This window comes from Nycticebus coucang, chromosome 3, assembly GCF_027406575.1.
Source record: "Nycticebus coucang isolate mNycCou1 chromosome 3, mNycCou1.pri, whole genome shotgun sequence".
Taxonomy (NCBI): domain Eukaryota; kingdom Metazoa; phylum Chordata; class Mammalia; order Primates; family Lorisidae; genus Nycticebus; species Nycticebus coucang.
The window spans coordinates 72,721,270-72,740,798 of NC_069782.1; the positions used below are offsets into that span (position 1 = coordinate 72,721,270).

A 19,529-nucleotide genomic window follows, 5' to 3' on the forward strand; every position below is an offset into this window, starting at 1 on the left:
ATTTTAGCCATTTTTAAGTGTTTGGTTCAGTGGCATTGAGTGCATTCACACTGTTATGCAACTATGGGCATGCTCCATCTCCAGAACCCTTTGATCTTACAGAAGTGAACCTCTGTCCCCATTAAACACTAACTCCCTATTCTCCCTCCCCCATCCCCTGGCAACACCAGGGGATATCTCCATGAATTTGACTACTCATATCAGTAGGATCATATGTCCTATGTGATTGGCTTATTTCACTTAGCATAATGTCCTCAAGGTTCACCCTATCTTTGGTAGCAGGTGTCAGAATTTGAATATATACACCACATTTTGTTTACTGCACTTGAATCTGATGTCAGCAGAACCGTTGGTACACAGTGTTTTATGTCTGGCTTCTATCTCTTCACTGTTAATGTGTGTGAGATGTTTGTTGCTGCATGTAGCAGCAACAGTTCGTTTTTGTGGCATTGTCATATAATGTCCCATTGTGAGATACACCATGTGCGTGTTCCTGTGGCTGGTTCTTGGGGTTATATCAGCAGAGTGTGCTGATAATCCCTCGGATAGAGTGCTGAGCAGGTCTCCAGAGCTCCCAGGGGACCTGAACTGAGCTGCAGGGCTGTATGTGGACAGGCCGGAGGGAGAGGCCTTTATGGGAAACCTGGCATAGTGGAGTCATAGCAGTTGTGGAGCAGAAACAGAGGTCCAGAGGTGGAAGAACCAGCTGGCATTGGAGGGTAGGGGTGCTCTGTGCTTCCCCACAAGCAGATCCTACGACAGCCATCTGTAATAACTAGTATGAACTTGCCCTTGCCTATTGCAGCCTCAGCCTATTTTTATTTCCCTGGTCAGCCTAAACTCACTCCAGCCTTGGGGTTCTTCTATCTTGCTGCTCTTCCTACCTGGAGTATTCCTTCCCTTCCAGATGCCAGGACAGACCTCCATCCCCTGGCTCACATTCCTCCTCTCCCACAGACCTCCACTCACTGCTCACTGTCATCCATGTGGGGTCGTTTGTGATATCCACGGTATATACACACAGTACACATGCACCTACATAGAGAAACATTCTTGGCAGGATGGAGAGAAACAAGCGTCCAGCAGGTATTTTGTTTTTTTCCTTTGTTTTTTTAAATCACTCCTTGTGTACTAGCAGTTAATTTGATTCAAAGTAATCCAGCAGGCAGGCTTCAGGTTAATGAGAAAAGGGAAAACCCAAGGTCATGACACTTTCTTGAATCATCCTAGAATGTAGCTGGGCTCCCACCACCCTGTCATCTCACTGGAGCAGAGAAGTGCTTCCCAGGGCCAGCTGGGAGCCTGGGCAAATTTTTGTGTGTGTGGTAAAAGACACCTAACTTAAAATTTACCATTTTACCTAGCACTCTTGAGAGGCAGAGGCAAGAGGATCCCTTGAGGTCAGGACTTGGGAGACCAGCATAAGCAAGAGTGAGACCCTATCTCTACCAAAAGTAGAAAATATTGGCTGGGTATGGTGGTACGTGCCCTGTAATCCCAGCTACTTGGGAGGCTGAGGCAGGAGGACGGCTTGAGCCCAGGAGTTGGAGGTGAGCTGTAATAATGGTGCTGCATTCTAGCCCAGGTGACAGAGCATTGTAATTGTTTTAAAGTGAAAATTCAGTAGCATTTAGTATAACACAAGGTTGTACAACCACTACCTCTATTTCCAGAACATTTTCACCCCAAAGAAGCCCCCATCCCCATTAGCCATCATTTCCCCGTCCCCCTCCCCCAGCACCTGCAGCCACTAATTTGCTTTCTGTCTATGTGAATTTGCCTATTCTGGACATTTCATATAAATGGAGTCATACACTATTGTTACAGCTGGCCTTTTGTGACTGGCTTCTTTCACTATGTATCATATTTTCTAGGCTTATTCACATTGTAGCAGGTGTTAGTGCTTCATTTTTATTTTTCTTTTCTTTCTTTTTTTTTTCTTTTTTTGAGACAAGGTTTCACTTTGTCACATGGGCTAGAGCACTAGAGTGCAATGGTATGATCATAGCTCACAACAACTTTAAACTCCTGGGCTCAAGTGATCTTCCTGCCTAAGCCTCCCACATAGCTGGGAGTACAGGCATGCACCACCATGACCAGCTAATATTTCTATTTTTTGTAGAGATAGGTTCTCACTATTGCTGAGGCTGGTCTCGACCTCCTGGCCTCAAGCAATCCTCCTGCCTCAGCCTCCCAAAGTACTAGGATTATAGGTATGAGCCACCATGGCTAGTCTTCCTTCCTTTTTATAGCTAAATAATATCCCATTATGTGGACTTTTTGTATATCCATTCATCTGTTGACAGGCAGTTGGGTTGCATCAACTTTTGGTCTGCTGCTATAAACATTCATGTACAAGTTTTGTATGGACCTTTTAGATATATCCCCCAGGAGTGGAATTCCTGAGTCCTAATGGCAGCTTCCTATTTTACTTGGGTTTTTTTTTTTTTTTTCTTTTTTCCTAGAGACAGAGTCTCACTTTGTCACCCTTGGTAGAGTGCTGTGGCGTCACAGCTCACTGCAACCTCCAGCTCTTGGGCTTACATGATTCTCTTGCCTCGGCCTCCCGAATAGCTGGGACTATGAGCGCCTGCCACAGCACCCAGCTATTTTTTGTTGTTGTTGCAGTTTGGCCCGGTCCGGGTTCAAACCCACCACCCTCAGTATATGGGGCTGGCGCCCTACTCACTGAGCCACAGGTACCGCCCCCTATTTTACTTGTTAAGGAACCTCCAAACTGATTTCCACAACAGCTGTCCCATTTGAGATTTCTAGCATCTAAGTGTGCCCGTTTCTCCATGTCCTTGCTTTGGTAGGCTTTAGGCAGATTCTTGGCAGGATGGAGTCAGGAAGAGAACATGTGTTCTGCATGTATAGGCTCCACAGCCCTGAGGTGAGACAGTGAGACCAGCTCACAGATGAGGAAACCAAGGTCCCTGGAAACTGGGATACTTTACATGGTAAAGGCATAGTGCTTGAACTGTGCGCTTGCCTTGAGATTACACAGAAAGATGCTTCCTTGGCAGGTGACCAAGGGCAAGGGGTCACTGCCTCTGCCCTAGGAGTCATAGTTCAGGGACTGACATGACCCCACCCCTACTCACTAGACAGGAAGTGGGGGGAGGGCAGTTAAGAAGGGGAATCTCACTCACAAGGACACAAGGATAGCTTCCTCTTCCTCCCTTCCCTTCGACTAAGCTCAGGGGACTCAGGGTCCTGTTGATGAGACAGGGCATTTGTCATTTCTGTAGGATGGCCTAAGTGGCCAGAGTATGATTTTCTTCCCACTGGACTTATAAGTAATCACAGGGATGACCAGTATGACCAGCCTGGCAGCGAGTGATGAAGAATGAGGGGAAGTGACACCTGAACAGTAAAATCTATGTTTCAGTGCTAACAGGCCAGTTCTGTTTTCAATTAAACTTAAGTATGTTCCACATTTTGTCCTCATAGCATCCCTGGCAGTGTGCTGGGACCACTGGGTGGTACTGTAAGTTCTAATCACCTTTCTTATTGGAAAGCTGGGATGGGGGCTAGTGAGCAAAGACCACCCATCCTTTATAGCCACAGAGATGAGAATACCACTAGAAGTAGGGCTATGGAAACTGGGCCTTCCTCTCCCAACCTGTCCAAGCCTCTCTGTCCTAGGAAATGGCCTCACCAGCCCTAAGTCTCAGGCAGAACTCCTGAGTCCCTTCTACCTCTCATTCAAATCGCACTGTGTGGGCCACATGAGTGTTCTCTCTGGCCTCCCTGCCTCACTCCTCCCTTCTTGTCAGCCCAGAGTGACCCCCACCTCCCTGGAGCTGCACACCCATACTCACTCTCACCAGCCAGCTCATTCCTGCCCCAGGACCTTCCCACTACCTTCCTTGTTGCCTAGAATGTGGCATGTGCCATACTTCTGGGCAGCTTCCTGTTTATTCTGGCCTCACCTCTGACACTGTCAGGAGGCCAGCCTGGTCATCTGGTTGCGAGTCTGGGTCCCCATCACTTGATCTATCACCCTGTTTGCTTCTTTTATATCCTATTTTGCCTTCAATGGTGTATTGCTTGCTGTGTGCTGGCAGCAGGTGTAGTTTGGAAGTGGCTGAGTATGTACTACTGTGTGAGTGTGAGTGATGGCTCTCCTGGCCCACTTCCCTGCCGGCGACATCAGTCAGCTTTGGCATCACTGGCTGTTCTTTTGTTCTCATTCTTGTACATTGGCCTGAGGGCTGCCTCCCTGTGACTCCCCCATCTGACCAGAGAGCCAGCACCCCAGCAATATGCTTCTAAACTATAGCCTATGTTAGCTTCCTTTGGCCACTGTACCAAGCTGCCAGAAACATGGAGGCTTAAAGCAACACAAGCTTATATCACCTTTCAGTTCTAGAAGTCAGATGTATAAAATGGGTCCGCAAGAGACTATGTTCCTTCTGGAGGTTCCAGAAGAGAAGCTGCTTCTTTGCCTTTTCCAGCTTCTTGAGGCCACTTGCATCCGTCTGCCTGTGAAGGCTTTTCCTTCATCTTCAGAGACAGCAGCACACCCACCTCACTTCTATCTCTGACCTCTGCTTACGTGCCACATACTCTCCTCTGACCCTCCCTGTTCCTCTTATCAGGACTGTTGCAACTACATTGAGGCTACCCAGATAATCCAAAACAGTTTTCCCATTTTGATTGCATCTAAAACATCCCTTTTACCATGTAAAGTAACATTCATAGGATCTGGGAGCTAGGAATTGAAGCCAACTCAATTAACTCCAAACCAACCAACTCCTCTATCTCATCCTAGTAAGAATTTGAAGGTCCTCTTTTTTTTTTTATTTTTTATTATTATTATTATTTTTTTTTTTTTGCGATAGAGTCTCACTATGTCGGCTAGGCTAGAGAGCATTGGTGTCATTATAGCTCATTGCAACCTCAAACTTCTGAATTCAAGCCACACTCTTGTTTCAGCCTCCCAGAGTGCTAGGATTACGGATATGAGCCACTGCACCCAGCCCCTCACCCACCTTTTTTGTTTCTTTTCTTAAACATTTCTATTTACAAAAAGAAATATTTTTCTTTTTTTTTTTTTTTTAACTTTCTTTTTTTTTTTTGTAGAGACAGAGTTTCACTTTATGGCCCTCTGTAGAGTGCCATGGCCTCACACAGCTCACAGCAACCTCCAACTCCTGGGCTTAAGCGATTCTCTTGCCTCAGCCTCCCGAGCAGCTGGGACCACAGGCGCCCGCCACAACGCCCGGCTATTTTTTGGTTGCAGTTTGGCCGGGGCTGGGTTTGAACCCGCCCCCCTGGGTATATGGGGCAGGTGCCTTACCAACTGAGCCACAGTCGCCGCCCAAAAAGCCAGGTGTGTTTTTTTTTTTGCAGTTTTTGGCCAGGGCTGGGTTTGAACCTGCCACCTCTGGCATATGAGACCAGCGCCCTACTCCTTTGAGCCACAGGCGCCAAAAAGAAATATTTTTCTTTCTAAAGTATTAATGACAATTATTTTTTGCTTCTAGGCAACCTAGATTCATTCTGTAATAGTTTAGATGTCTCCATGTAAACTTGATAAAGAGCTTTTGGAAATGTGAGGATCTTTTGTTAAACCACTTTAGGTCACCATAAGCTAACTATTTACTTGGGGTTGGAGTAATTTATTGGCTATCCTGAACCATATCTGTTTTTCTTTCAGAACATTTTGGAATGTCTTATCTGATACTTTTCCTTCTCCCCTGGTTCAGGCCAGTAAGCTTTATCTTGGGGGGCATCTAGAGTATGAACAGAATTATTTAGGAAAAGTAAAGGGCTTTGGGACTAGTTTCTCCTCAGAAAGAATAGCTACGTTATAAATTTAAAAGACTCTGGGATATGGTCTCTCTTGTCACAAAAATGTGCCTCACTGCTTGTAGTTACTAACTTCTCTTACATAGCATGCTTTCTGGCCATTAACAATCTTTTATTAAAATAAAACTTCCAGGCCAGGTACGGTGGCTCATGCCTGTAATCCCAGCACTCTGGGAGGCCAAGGCGGGTGGATTGCCTGAGCTCATAGGTTTGAGACCAACCTGAGCCAGAGCAAGACCCCGTCTCTAAAAATAGCTGGGCGTTGTGGCGGGCACCTGTAGTCCCAGCTACTCAGGAGGCTGAGATAAGAGAATTGCTTGAACCCAAGAGTTGGAGGTTGCTGTGAGCTATGATGCCACAGCACTCTACCAAGGATGACAAAGTGAGACTCTGTCTCAAAAAATAAAAAAATAAAAAATAAATAAAGCAAAACTTCTCTTTATAAAATTGAAGCCAGCTTGGCCAGGCAAAGTTGCTCACACCTATAATCATAGCACTCTGGGAGGCTGAGGTGGGTGGATTGCCTGAGCTCACAACCTGAGCCAGAGCAAGACCTCGTCTCTAAAAATAGCCAGGTGTTGTGGTGGGCACCTGTTGTCCCAGCTACTTGGGAGGCTGAGCCAAGAGAATCACTTGAGCCCAAGAGTTTGAGGTTGCTGTGAGCTAGGACGCCAGGCCACTCTACCAAGGGCAACAAAGTGAAACTCTGTCTCAAAAAAAATAATAATAATAATAATTGAGGCCAACTCAATTAACTCCCATACAAACTCCTATATCTCACCATAGTAAGAATTAAGGAAGTCAACCTAAGACCTTGGCTTTAGGAGTGAACACCCTGGAAAAAGCCGCCCACCTTTTTAATGGTCTTATTTGAGAGCCAATAGGGTAGTCCTTAGGGCTCCCTTTCCAGGGAGGACAATCACCCCAAGTTTCAGGATCTCCCACCTCTGACCTGCCTAGCAGTGTCCTTTCTTCTCTTTGGGGGCTGCTCTTACCTTATGAGCTAAGCATGTGAATGAAGGCCTGAATTGGCAAAGCCCCTTAGTGTCCACAGCACAGTGAGCAAGTGTCAGGGGAGATGTGAGGATAAAAAGCAGAGGTGTAGTCCCTGTTGCCTGAGCAGGGGACAGACAGCCCCTAGGAAAAGGGAAATGGGAGCCCCTCTCCTTCACACACTTCCGCACCCCCTTGCACACACCACCACACACACACCCTGCATTCTTGCACAGTCTGCACTGACCACAGATGCATTGACACCTGTCCCTTAAGGTGCATCTGGTTCAGCATCTCCAGCTCCCTAGGTCTTCTGGGCAAGATTGATCATCAGTGGAATCTCTATCCCTCCCTCCCCTAACCCACTCCTCTGCCTTCGGAGGCAGATATAGAACATCCCCAGTGGGTAACAGAGCATTTGGGTTGAACCCAAGTAAATATCCACGAGTCTATTTAGATAGAAATCAAAGACTGAAAAAAGAGAGACAGGTGTTCCTATGGAAGAATGCTGCATTGTATATACTGATCCTCCTCCCTCCTGGAGGTGAAGCTTAACCCATTCCTCCTCATCACTGGGCTGCTTCCAAAGAGTAGAATAGGGGTTGGGACTACCCACTTGAGTACCCAGGGCTACCTGGCTGAGCCATCCTGCCCAAAGGATCCAGGTGGGTCACCTGGGAGAAGTACCAGGCTGTCAGAATCCCCCATATGATATAAAGAGGAGAGCACCTCAGCTTTCTAGTCCCCCTAAGCTCCCATAACCCCATGCTAATCATGAGCAAAATATGTCAAACAAACCCAGCTGGGGGCAGTACATGGTCCTGTCCTCCCAGCTACCAGGTTGTGGACAACTAGGAAAGACCAAGGAGCTGTCACAGACCAGTGAGGACTAGGGAGTAACTGGTGAAACCCAAAAGAAGCCTTGAACTCTGCTGACAGTCATGATGGAATCACGGTAATAACAGTCACACTGACCACATCAGCCTAGACTGCCCCCAAGTCCCCTTCACTGCTGACACCTCAAGGGTCCAGCTCCCTCCATGGGGTCACCCTTCTAAGATCTGCAGGCAATAACACAATGACAGACAATTGGCAGTGGGTCACTCAAGAGGCCCTTGCTTTTTAATTATTTATATCAGGTACTGCCTGCCATACACATCAGTGTCCACTGTACCTAATTCACTAATTTGCTACTGCCAGGGAACCAGAGCCTTAACAATGCGGAGAAACATTCCACTGGAGGCCCTGTGTCTAGAATGTGGGGTGAAGGTTGTGGCTGGGACCTGAGCCAGCTCCAGGCTCTTCCCAATCAGATGTCCCACTGGCATTTCCAGACCATGCTTCTGCCATCTCAGCCTGTATCTGGTGATGCCAAGCCTGGCAGTCCCGGAGCAGTTTCTCCTGGTCTGCTGTTCTTCTCTTCCTTGCATGTAATGTCTGCTCTCCTCCTGCACCTCACTACTTAGGCTAAGTTCAGGATATTAGATTTTTTTAAATCATACAAGGCCCAGGGTATCAACTTCTCCCAGACTTGATTTCCCCTGGCCTGTTTCAGGCTCTTAGGAACCAGAGGCTGGGGCTGCCTTCTTCCAAGTTCAAAGCTGGAGGTTTCCTGGCCCTCAGACACCACAGGCTATAGTCCTTTGGGGACTGGCTTCCTCTGCCACCTTTCTACCAGGCAACCCTTTGCCATCAACCCAGGGTGGGGACTGGTTAACCAGAGTCCTCACCTTTGTGGTCTGGACTCTTGTTTCTGCAAATGCTTGGGTCGCCTCTTCTAGGTTCACATCCTGGGACAGAGTCACACTGGGCAATGGAATCAGCCCCTAGGGCTCTTGGTGTCCTCAGATCTCAGCTCAGGAGCCCAAGTCATCTTTTTGGCTCTGAAGTTTGTGTTCTGGTGACTTTTTGAGTTGCTATCTTTAATTTGGCCAGACTTTTGCCTACTACTTTCCCCAAACTATTCCTTTGAGTTGAAGAAATTCTAGATTAAGGGGCACATGGCTCTCTAGAAGGGACATTGAGGATTAAATAGTGTTGAGACCAGCTTTGGTAGCTGTGATCTGCTGAGGGAGGGGGGTCAGGGCTCCACAGAGAAGGACCTGGCCATGGCTTTGGAGTTTGCATAATTGCGTGTCCTCTGCCCCTAGACTCAGACAAGCTTTGCCATGTCTCTTCTGCAAAGTAGGAAGATTACACCTCACTGTGAGGAATAAAAGAGCAACCATGATACACCCCCTCGCCTCCACTATTAGCTGTGGTGATTGTCATCATTATCCTCAGCTCAGCCAGGCAAGCATTAGCTAAGTGATGGCTTTGGCCTCAGGCAAACACCTTAGCTGCCTCAGCTCCCCCAGCTATAAAGCCTAACAGACTTCTCAGTTAAGGTTGGGCAGATTAGAGCACCCTGGAGCAAAAGGAATTAATAAACAGTAGCTGCTATTATGTTGAGCAATGCATATATATTTCTCCCATTCTCAGCCCCACAGGCAGAGATAGAGACAGACCACAGGTGAAGGAAAAGCCTTTGTCTAAGGTCCCGCTGCTCCTTAGCTTCAGGGAGCTGGCCAGGGTCAGGGTACACCATGCTGAAAGGGGCACTGGTCTCCCTGCAAACCAAGCAGACCTAGTACCTGGCTCAGGGCTGCCAGGGGGACTATCAGAGCCTTGCTGTGACCTTTTGCACTGGACCCCTGAGTATTGCCATCCTGGCTGAGAAGTGTCACCCATAGTACCCCTTGGCACCTTGGGCTATGTAGAAGCTGCCTGTACCAGTACCTTGAGAGCCACAGACATCTGAAGCATGCTCCCAGACACCCTTGGCTTGTCTCAGAAGCTCTTGTTTTCTCCGAGCTTTTTTTTTTTTTTCTTAGCTTTCTATTTAGAAATAATTTTAGGATTGGGTATAGTGGCTCACACATGTAATCCTAGCACTCTGGGAGGCCAAGGCAGGAGGCTCACTTGAACTCAGTAGTTTGAGACCAACTTGAACAAGACCCCATCTCTACTAAAAACAAAAAATTAGTTGGTCCTGAAGGCGAGCAGCTGTACTCTGTTACCTGAGAGACAAGAAGAATACTGAATCCAGGAGTTTGAACTAGGCTGACTACATGTCACTCTGACCTAGGACAACAGAGTAAGACTCTGTCTCAAAAAACAAACAAACCAACAAACAAAAAAAACAAACAAATTTTAGACTTAAAGAAAACTTGCAAAAATAATTGAGAGTTCCTGTATACCCGCAACGTTAACATCTTACATCACCATGGTACAGTTATCAGAGCCAGAAAATTAACATCAACACAATACCAGGAACTAATCTCCAGAAGTATTGGGATTCCCCATTTTTCCCCTGATATTCTCATTCTGGTCTAGCATCTCACATTGTTGCATTTAGTCCTCATGTGACATTAGTCTCCCCTAACCTGAGAAAGACCTTGTAGGTCTTCCACGATCTTTGACATGCTTTGTGGGAACTGTGTGGTTGTCTTACAGAGTGTCCTTCAAGGTGGATTTGTCCAGTGTCCAGTTTCCTCAGGATCAGACTGAGGTTCTGTGTTTGGGGCAGGGATCCCACAGAAGGGATGCTGATCATCAGTATATTGTGTAGGGGGTCAGTGCTGTCTTTATGTCTGTTCCTGGTGGTTAACCTTGATCACTTGGACAAGGTTGAGTCTGGCAGGTTTTTCTGCTCCAGAAGAATTATGAAGTGTCCTGTGGGGAGATGTTCAGAAACCACACAAACAACCGCTTCTAATTTTACCATGTATCTGCCCATGGTTCTTTTTTTTCCCCTTAATTTTGAAATCGCAATATTTTATTGTGTATATTTAAGATACACATATGATGTTATGAAATACCTATTTTTATATACATATGTAGTGAATTGCTTAATATAGTTAAGAGAATTAACATACTTATCATCTCCTAAATAACTGATTCAGCTCCGGGGTCGGGACTGCTGACTCCCCCTGCATAGTCAAAAATCCTTGTATAATTTTTGATTCTCTCAAAATTTAACTATTAATAACCTAATGTCAACCAGAAGGCTTACTGATAACATAGTCAATCAACACATACTTTCTGTGTCACATGTATTATATGCTAGTATTCTTTTTTTTTTGGTAGAGACAGAGTCTCACTTTACCACCCTCAGTAGAGTGCTATGACATCACACAGCTCACAGCAATCGCCAGCTCTTGGGCTTACGCGATTCTCTTGCCTCAGCCTCCCAAGTAGCTGGGACTACAGGCACCCGCCACAATACCCGGCTATTTTTTTGTTGCAGTTTGGCTGAGGCCAGGTTCAAACCTGCCACCCTTGGTACATGGGGCTGACACCCTACTCACTGAGCCACAGGCATCACCCTATATGCTAGTATTCTTACAATAAAGTAAGCTGAAGAAAAGAAAAAGTTATTACGAAAAATCATAAGAAAGAAAAAGATGGGCAGTGCCTGTGGCTCAGTGGGTGGGGTGCCAGCCCCGGGGAAACTGCAACAAAAAAATAGCCAGGCCTTCTGGTGGGCACCTGTAGTCCCAGCTACTCCGGAGGCTAAGGCAAGAGAATCGCCTAAGCCCAGGAGTTGAAGGTTGCTGTGAGCTGTGACACTACAGTACTCCACTGAGGGCAATAAAGTGAGACTCTGTCCCTAAAAAAAAATAAAATTTAAATAAAAATTAAAAAAAGAAAGAAAAAAATGCATTTACTATTGAGTGGAAGTGGATCATCATAAAGGTCTTCATCCTCATCCTCATGTAAGGAGGAACAGGAAGGAATCATCTTGCTGTCTCAGGAGGTGGACATGGAGGAGGCTGAGGGGTTGTCAGGAGAGACAGACACACTTGGTCTGTATCTTACTGAATGAAAAAAACCTGCCTGTAAGTGGACCTGCACAGTTTAAACCAACGTCGTCCAAGGGTCAACTATAGTTACCTTCTATATGTGTGCACTAATAGTAACTAAAATCTACTTTCTTGGCAAATTACCAGTACACAATATTATTATCATTATTATTTATTTTTTTGGGGGGGGGTGGGGACAGAGCCTCAAGCTGTGGCCCTGGGTACAGTGCCATGGCATCACAGCTCACAGCAACCTCCAATTCCTGGGTTCAAGCAATTCTCCTGCCTCTGCCTCCCAAGTAGCTGGGACCACAGGTGCCTGCCACAGTGCCTGGCTATTTTTTGGTTGTAGCCGTCATTATTGTTTGGCAGGCCTGGGCTGGATTCAAACCTGCCAGCTCAGGTGTATGTGGCTTGTGCCTTAGCCGCTTGACCCACAGGCGCAGAGCCTATTATTATTATTATTATTATTGACACAGAGTCTCACTATGTCGCCCTCAGTAGAGTGCTGTAGTGTCACAGCTTACAGCAACCTCAAACTCATGGGCTCAAGCGATTCTCTTGCCTCAACCTCCTGAGTAGCTGGACCAGGCTCCCAGGCACAATGCCCAGTTTGTTTTAGAGACGAGGTCTCACTCTGGCTCGGGCTGGTCTCGAATCCATGAGCTCAGGCAATCTACCAGCCTGATCCTCCCAGAGTGCTAGGATTATGGGCGTGAGCCACTGCACCCACCCATCATACAATATTATTAACTGTAGTTCTCATGCTGTACACTAGACTTCTAACTTACCTATCCTCCATAAATGCAACTTTGTACCTTTTGCTCTAAATCTTCCCATTTCCACTGCCTCTATCCCACCCTTGGTAACCACCATTTAACTCTGTTTCTGTGTATCTGATTTTTAAAAATTCCACATGAGGTCATGTGGTATTTCTCCATCTGTGCCTGGTAATGAAATAAGCGTCATTTAGTGCAACATCCTGTAGCTTCATCTACATTGTTGAAAATGGCAGGATCTCCTTTATTAAAGCTGAATATTCCCTGATGTGTATATACCACATTTTCTTCATCTATTCATTTGTCCATTGGTTTTCATATGTTGGCCACTGTGAATAGTGCTGCAATGAACATGGCAGTGCAGGTATCTTTATGAGGTGGTGATTTCATTTTCTTTGGGTATAAACCCAGAGAGAATGAATAGGTCATAAGGAGTTTTGTTTTGTTTGGTGGGGGGAGACAGAGTCTCACTCTGTCACCTGAGCTAAAGTGAGTGGTGTCATGGCCTCAGCCTAGCAGTACTCCTGCCTCAGCCTCCTGAGTACCTGGAGCTACAAGCACACACCACCATGCCTGGCTAATTTTTCTAGTTTTAGTAGATGGGGTCTCACTTTGCTCAGGCTGGTCTTGGACTCCTGACCTCAAGTGATCCTCTTGCCTCAGCCTCCCAGGGTACTAGGATTATGGGCATAAGCCAGCACATCCAGCCTGGAGTTTTATTTTTGATTTCTTTGGGAACCTTCATACTGTTTATTGCCCATGATTATTGATGACAACACTTAATGCTGGCCCTTTGCCTAATAGTAACTTCTTGTTTCTATCATTCCTTTCTGCATTTATTAATTGAAATCCTACCAGAGGGAAGAGCTATCTCTTTTCTCCCATTCATTGAGTTACCTGTGGAAATAACGATCACTCAAAGGAGGTCCCAGTTTTGTGATGAACAGTTTCTCCAAGTGGGCAGGGTGGTCTCAGACCCTCCTTCAGGTATACCTTCTCAGTAGTCCTCCCTCCCATGTGAACAGGAGGAGCCACTGGCCAGAACAGTGATGCCCATGGATGATCCTTCGCTTGGTCGCCTGCCAGGGCAGGGGTTGCTGTGGGAATTCTGTGCAAACAGCTCAGAAGGGCCGTGGTGTGGTGCCAGTGGACATGGACAGATGAAGTTTCAGTGACTTTGCTCAGTTCAGCAAACTGAGCTGTTTGCACAGAATTTGCACATTTCCCAGAACTACATGTATGCTGGGCCCTGTGGGTGACAGGGAACTAGGGGTGGGTCAGGGGCAAGTACCTAGAGGGGGCTGAACTGTGGTACCCAAGAGATCTGTCTACCTGGAACCTATGAATATTATGCTTTTTGGAAAGAGGGTCTTTGTGGATGTTGGGAGGGCTACTTCCTTTATCTTTTTTTACCCCTGGGACCATTTGGCCTGGACAGTGGGACCCTCCCAAAAGTTTGCCAAGTTTTGCCTGTGCTTCCACAGGGAGGTTCAATGTAGGTTTCCAGGGAGGACTTTTATTAGGGCCCCTGACTGTCAGCTTTCCCGCAAAAGGTGGGCAGCCATACAGTAGGAAGAATAATTTTCTTTCTTTCTTTTTTTTTTTTTTTGTAGAGACAGAGTCTCACTTTATAGCCCTCGTTAGAGTGCCGTGGCCTCACACAGCTCACAGCAACCTCCAACTCCTGGGCTTCAGCAATTCTCTTGCCTCAGCCTCCCGAGTAGCTGGGACTACAGGTGCCTGCCACAGCGCCCGGCTATTTTTTGGTTGCAGTTCAGCCGGGGCCGGGTTTGAACCTGCCACCCTCAGTATATGGGGCCGACGCCTTACCGACTGAGCCACAGGCGCCGCCCGGAAGAATAATTTTCTAAAACTATTCCAGTGGACAGAGAATCTCAGGTCCAGGGTGACATATGACTATGACATATTTGGCGTGGTGGTGGTGCAAGCCCAAAAGTATGTCTCTATCTCCTGCTGTGTGACCTCATCTGGCTGCTTGACCTCTCTGAGCCCATCTGCTCTGGTGGTACCACATTAAACAAATAAAAACAGGGCGGTGCCTGTGGCTCACAGGAGTAGGGTGCAGGCCCCATATGCTGGAGGTGGCGGGTTCAAACCCAGCCCCAGCCAAAAAAAACTACAAAAAAAAGAAAATAAAAATAAATAAATAAATAAATAAATAAATAAATCAGCAAACAAGAATTAAAAAAAAAAACCCACAGAAGGAAGAATGGAAGGACATAAATTATTAAAAAATAAAAATAAAAAACAACAGGCTGTTTTTGATGACCTAACAAGTAATTGTCTTTTGTAAACGATTAAGCAGTCCACACAGGGACAGTGGCCTCTGAATACAGCTGAGGGCATCCTTCCCCTTGCAGGGAGCCACAAAGCAAAACAGGGGAAGACTGTTGGTACCGGCCTTGCACATTTAAGTTCTTGTCTTAAGGGACTCATAGATGTGTTACAGGCCTAAGCCTAGCAGTGGGAGGGTCAGCTGCCATCTCTGAGGGTACCACAGTATCTCACCTGCCCTCTCTATTCCCTCAGGACCGAGTTTCCTGCCAACCTGAGCAGGCCTGGAATGGGTAATGGTGTGAAGGAAGGCTCGGTGCATTTGCGTGAGGATGCCGAGGCCGTGCTGTCCTCACCCGTTTCATCAAAGGCAAGTACCCCAGCCTCCTGGCATAGTTATTCTCTCAGAGTCTCTGCTGTCCTAGCTGGTGCCTCACCCTAGCCTCCTGGGTCCCTCCTCCCAGGGCTCACTGCTCCCTTTTTTGTACTCCCTGCATTGTGTGATACATCTGTCTTTATGTCTGCCCACCCCTACTGAGGGCAGACCAGCCACAGGTGCCTCTCTCTGCTCTATAAGGTTGAGCAGTAGAAGATGCCACATCCCTTCCGCTGAGAGCACCATTTATGACGTGAATCCAGCCAGCCCCGCCACCTGGCTAGAAACCAGAACATCACTTGATGTCAAAAGGTGTCCTAGGGACCCTTTTTCTCCCTCAGATTTTTTTTTTTTTTTTTTGAGACAGAGCCTCACTCCATCACCCAGTCTAGAGTGCCATGGTTTCAGCCTAACTCATAGTAATCTCAAACTCCTGGGCTCAGTGATGACCTTGCCTCAGCTTCTTAAATAGCTGGGACAACAGGTGCCCACCCCTATGCTAATTATTCTATTTTTAGTAGAGATGGAAGTCTTATTTTGCTCAGGCTCCTCTTGAACTCCTCAAGCGATCCTCCCATCTGGGACTCTCAGAGTGTTAGGAGCCACTGAGCCTGGCATTTCCCTCAGATTTCTGAATACTGAAGAATTAGCTAAACTGAAGCATGGCCCCGGGGGCCGGGGGGGGGTTCACTCAGGGTTTGCTCCATGTTCTAAAGTTCATCTCTGATGTTCACACTTCAGTTGAAGAAAAGATATGCCCTCTTAAATCATGTCAGCCCTGTCATTGTTCATCGTAGAAGCTGGAACCTTCACTGCCCCCTAAGTCCTCCTGGCTGAATGTGAAATACCCAAATCAACCCAGCGCTACATAAGAATTAAACCTCATTCCCAGGGCTCAACTGAGTGCCAGCACAAGTAGTTCTCAAAGTCCACAGGGTCAAAGGCTGAGGTAACGGATTTTTCAGGCCTTCTAACCTTTTCCCAAATTCCAGGTGACCCCAAGGAGCACCAAGAGGGTGGGAAGTGGCTGAGGCACAGGCCAGGCACGTCCCTGAAGTTCAGTGAACTTCCCAACAGAGCAAGAAGAACATCTGAGCCAGATGTAGTATCTCACATCTACAGTCCCAGCCCTTTGGGAAACTGAGGGAAGATCGCTTGAGCCCAGGAGTTCGAGGCTGCCATTAGCTGTGATCAGACCACTGCACTCCAGCCTGGGCAACAGAACAAGAAAACAAAAAAATACCTAGACACGGCTATTCCTGGGTACACCAATGAGAGTGGTGTGTATTCAGGATAGATCCCACCAAATGAAAAAGGCTGCAGTTACTGCTGAACCACCCACGGAAATACCCTGGTGCCAGTCATCGGCCAGATACACAAGTGTCCATTTTCCCCTGTGCTGGTCAACCCTGACAACATCTGTCTAGGTCTGCTTGGCCAGCCCCATGGTGGCAAGGGTCTCACTATGTAAAGTCATTTTTCTTTGATTGAGAAGCTGCACATTTTCTCTTAGTGTGTATGGCCAATGTGGATCCCATCTGTGGTTCACCCACTTTCTCTCTGTTGGCTCCTCTGCCTGGTTCCTCATTTGCAGGAACTCCCCATTTGACAGATATTTTGAAACTTTGACCCTTTGGTGATGCCTATGCCAGGTCTTTGGAGAATGCACTTTAATGTTCACTATCAAGGAGCTGAAAGTGTTGGGCAAAGATGGCAGCTCTGCTAAGCAGGTACCCTGAGTGAGGCTGGCAGCTATCTCAAGAACTACAATTTGTGGGTGTGTGTTCCTGATGGAAAGAATTGGTGTTAAAATTTTAAAAACCACAAACTTTTGTGACCAGGCTGAGCAACATAGCAAGACCTTAACCCTACAAATAGTAAGAAATTAGCCATGTATGTAGGCTGGGCACAGTGGCTCATGCCTGTAATCCTAGCACTCTGGGAGGCTGAGGTAGGTGGATCACTTGAGCGCTGGAGTTTGAAGCTAGCCTGAGGCAGAGCATGACTCCATCTCTAAAAAATAAAAATAGCCAGGTGTTATGGTGGGCACCTGTAGTCCCAGCTACCTAGGAAGATGAGACAAGAGAATCCCTTAAGCCCAAGAGTTTGAGGTTGCTGTGAGCTGTGATGCGACAGCACTCTACTGAGGGCAACAAAGTGAGACTGTCCCCCACCCAAAAAGAAAAAAATAAATTAGCCAGGTGTGGTGGCATATACCTGTAGTCCTGGCTACTCAGGAAGCTAAGGGCTAGGGATCACCTAAGCCCAGAAGTTGGAGGATTCAATGAACTATGATTGCGCCACTGCACACCAGTCAGGGGGAGAGAGTAAGAGTGTCTCAAAAAACAAAACCAGCCATAGTGGTTGACACCTGTAATCCTAGCACTCTGGGAGGCGGAGGCAGGAGGATCCTTTGAGCTCAAGACCAGCCTGAGCAAGAGCAACACCCTACCTCTTTAAAAAAAAAAAAAAAAAAGCCCAAGCACAGTGGCTCATGCATATAATCCTTACATTCTGGGAGGCCAAAGCAAGTCAATTACTTGAGCTTAGGAGTTTGAGACCAGCCTGTGCAACAGCAAGACCCCATCTCTACTAAAATAGAAAAATTAGCCAGGCATTGTGATGAGTGCCTATAGTCTCAGCTACAGGAGGCTGAGGCAAAGCATTGCTTGAGCCTAGGAGTTTGAGGTTGCTGTGAGCTATGATGATGCCATGGCACTCTGCCCAGGGCAACAGAGTGAGACTCTGTCTCAAAAAACAAAACAAAACAAAACAAAAAAGAAACCCCACAACCTACAAAATGCATAGGAGGTAACCTGATGGAGCAGATGGAAGGAAAGGCATGTCTACAGCGCCAGCAGGGCATGTGGAGGGACATTCCACGGAGTACTCTGTCTGCTCACAGCAGCCCAGAAGGAAAGCAGTTGATCTGACTGATTTACAGAGAAGAAACTAAAGCCAACAGCTGATCAGGCCTTGGAGCTGCTGCCAAAACCATCACTGAGCATCCACTATTTCTCGTAGCCCCTGGAACTGGAACCCACAGCCTTGCTATATGACCCACAACAGGCAGGGGTCCCCAGAGATGAGCCTCCAAAAAGTGATAAGATTGAACCTCCAGCAAAGTTCAGTCATAGTAACTTGGGAACACTGTGGAATCTGTTCCTTTGAGAAGAGGTGGGCCTGGGAGCACTTAGCGTAGGTCACCCTCTTGCCTGAGCAACATAAGAGTTGCAGGCACTGGCTGGGCATGGTGGCTCACACCTGTAGTCCTAGCACTGTGGGAGGCTGAGGGGGGTGGATTTCCTGAGCTCGGAGGTTCGAGACCAGCATGAGTTGGAGTGAACCAGAGTGAGACCCCGTCTCTACCAAAAAAAAAAAAAAAATCCAGGCATTGCTGCGGACGCCTGTAATCCTAGCTACTTGGGAAGCAAAGGGCAAAAGGAAAAAAAAAAAACAACTTCAAACTAAGATGAGTGAAAGTCAGCTGAAATTGAAAGAAAAAGAAAAGAACTGTAGGTACTGATCCCTGGAATCCAGAAGTTGTGATATACTGGTACAGCGTCAGGGTCTGCTTGCCTGAGACCCCCTCCCTATTCCCCAGACCCCACGAGGATCTCTCATGACTTTTTTTGGTCCTTATGTGACTGAAATGCCGCAGTGCAGTAGTCAAGCTTTTCACGCATGGCGAGGCAGGGGTGACTCTTCATTTGGAGGTCTGTCCCCTTATGTGTCTTTCTCTTAGGACACAGAACTTCATGGGACAGCTGAGACAGCACTTCACCTTCAGTGAGGATAGTCTCAGTCATCTGGAAGGTTTTCACTTTGTCCTTATCAGGCTCTGTGGCCACTGAACCCACCAAGCTCACCTAGGACCAAGCAGGGCCAACACGTCTGGGCCACTGTGTGTGTCTCAGCCCTGGCCCGGAGGGTGCAAGGAAGATGCTTTTGTGGGGCACAGTCTCCTGTGGACTGGACCATCCCTCTTGCCCTCCGACAACCCTGACCATGCATTCTATTGCAGAGAGACCACAGACAAGTGCTCAGCTCCCTCCTGTCTGGAGCCCTGGCTGGTGCTCTTGCCAAAACAGCAGTAGCTCCCTTGGACCGAACCAAAATCATCTTCCAAGGTAAATATTGTCTGTTTATTCCCTCATGTGATAGAGAAGCTGCCAGGTAGTCATGCCCTCCATGGCCCCACACACTGTGCTTCAGATTGATTTTAAAAACGCTTCTTTAAATTCCATTTAGACACTGTATAAGTTTCTTCCTGAGTCTGCCATCACAAAGGACCTCAAAACAAGTGGCAAAGAACAGCAGGAATTTACTCTCTTTCAGTCCCGGGACCAGAAGTCTGAAATCAAGGTGTCAGCAAAGCTACAATCTCTTGTCTCTTCCAGCTTCTGGAGGTCCTAGCTGTTCCTT

General features: G+C 47.1%; 1 protein-coding gene across 2 annotated transcripts in view; it reads left to right on the top strand.

Moving 5' to 3' along the window:
- The window catches only part of SLC25A42 (solute carrier family 25 member 42), a 41,245-nt gene that overhangs the window by 12,199 nt on the left and 9,517 nt on the right, over window positions 1–19,529 (top strand). For both annotated transcript variants that reach the window (XM_053586567.1, XM_053586565.1), the window contains exons 2-3: window positions 14,984–15,102; window positions 19,133–19,234. In XM_053586567.1, the coding sequence (XP_053442542.1) occupies window positions 15,018–15,102; window positions 19,133–19,234 (187 nt within the window). In that variant the 5' untranslated portion in view covers window positions 14,984–15,017. The remainder of the gene's footprint in view (window positions 1–14,983; window positions 15,103–19,132; window positions 19,235–19,529) is intronic.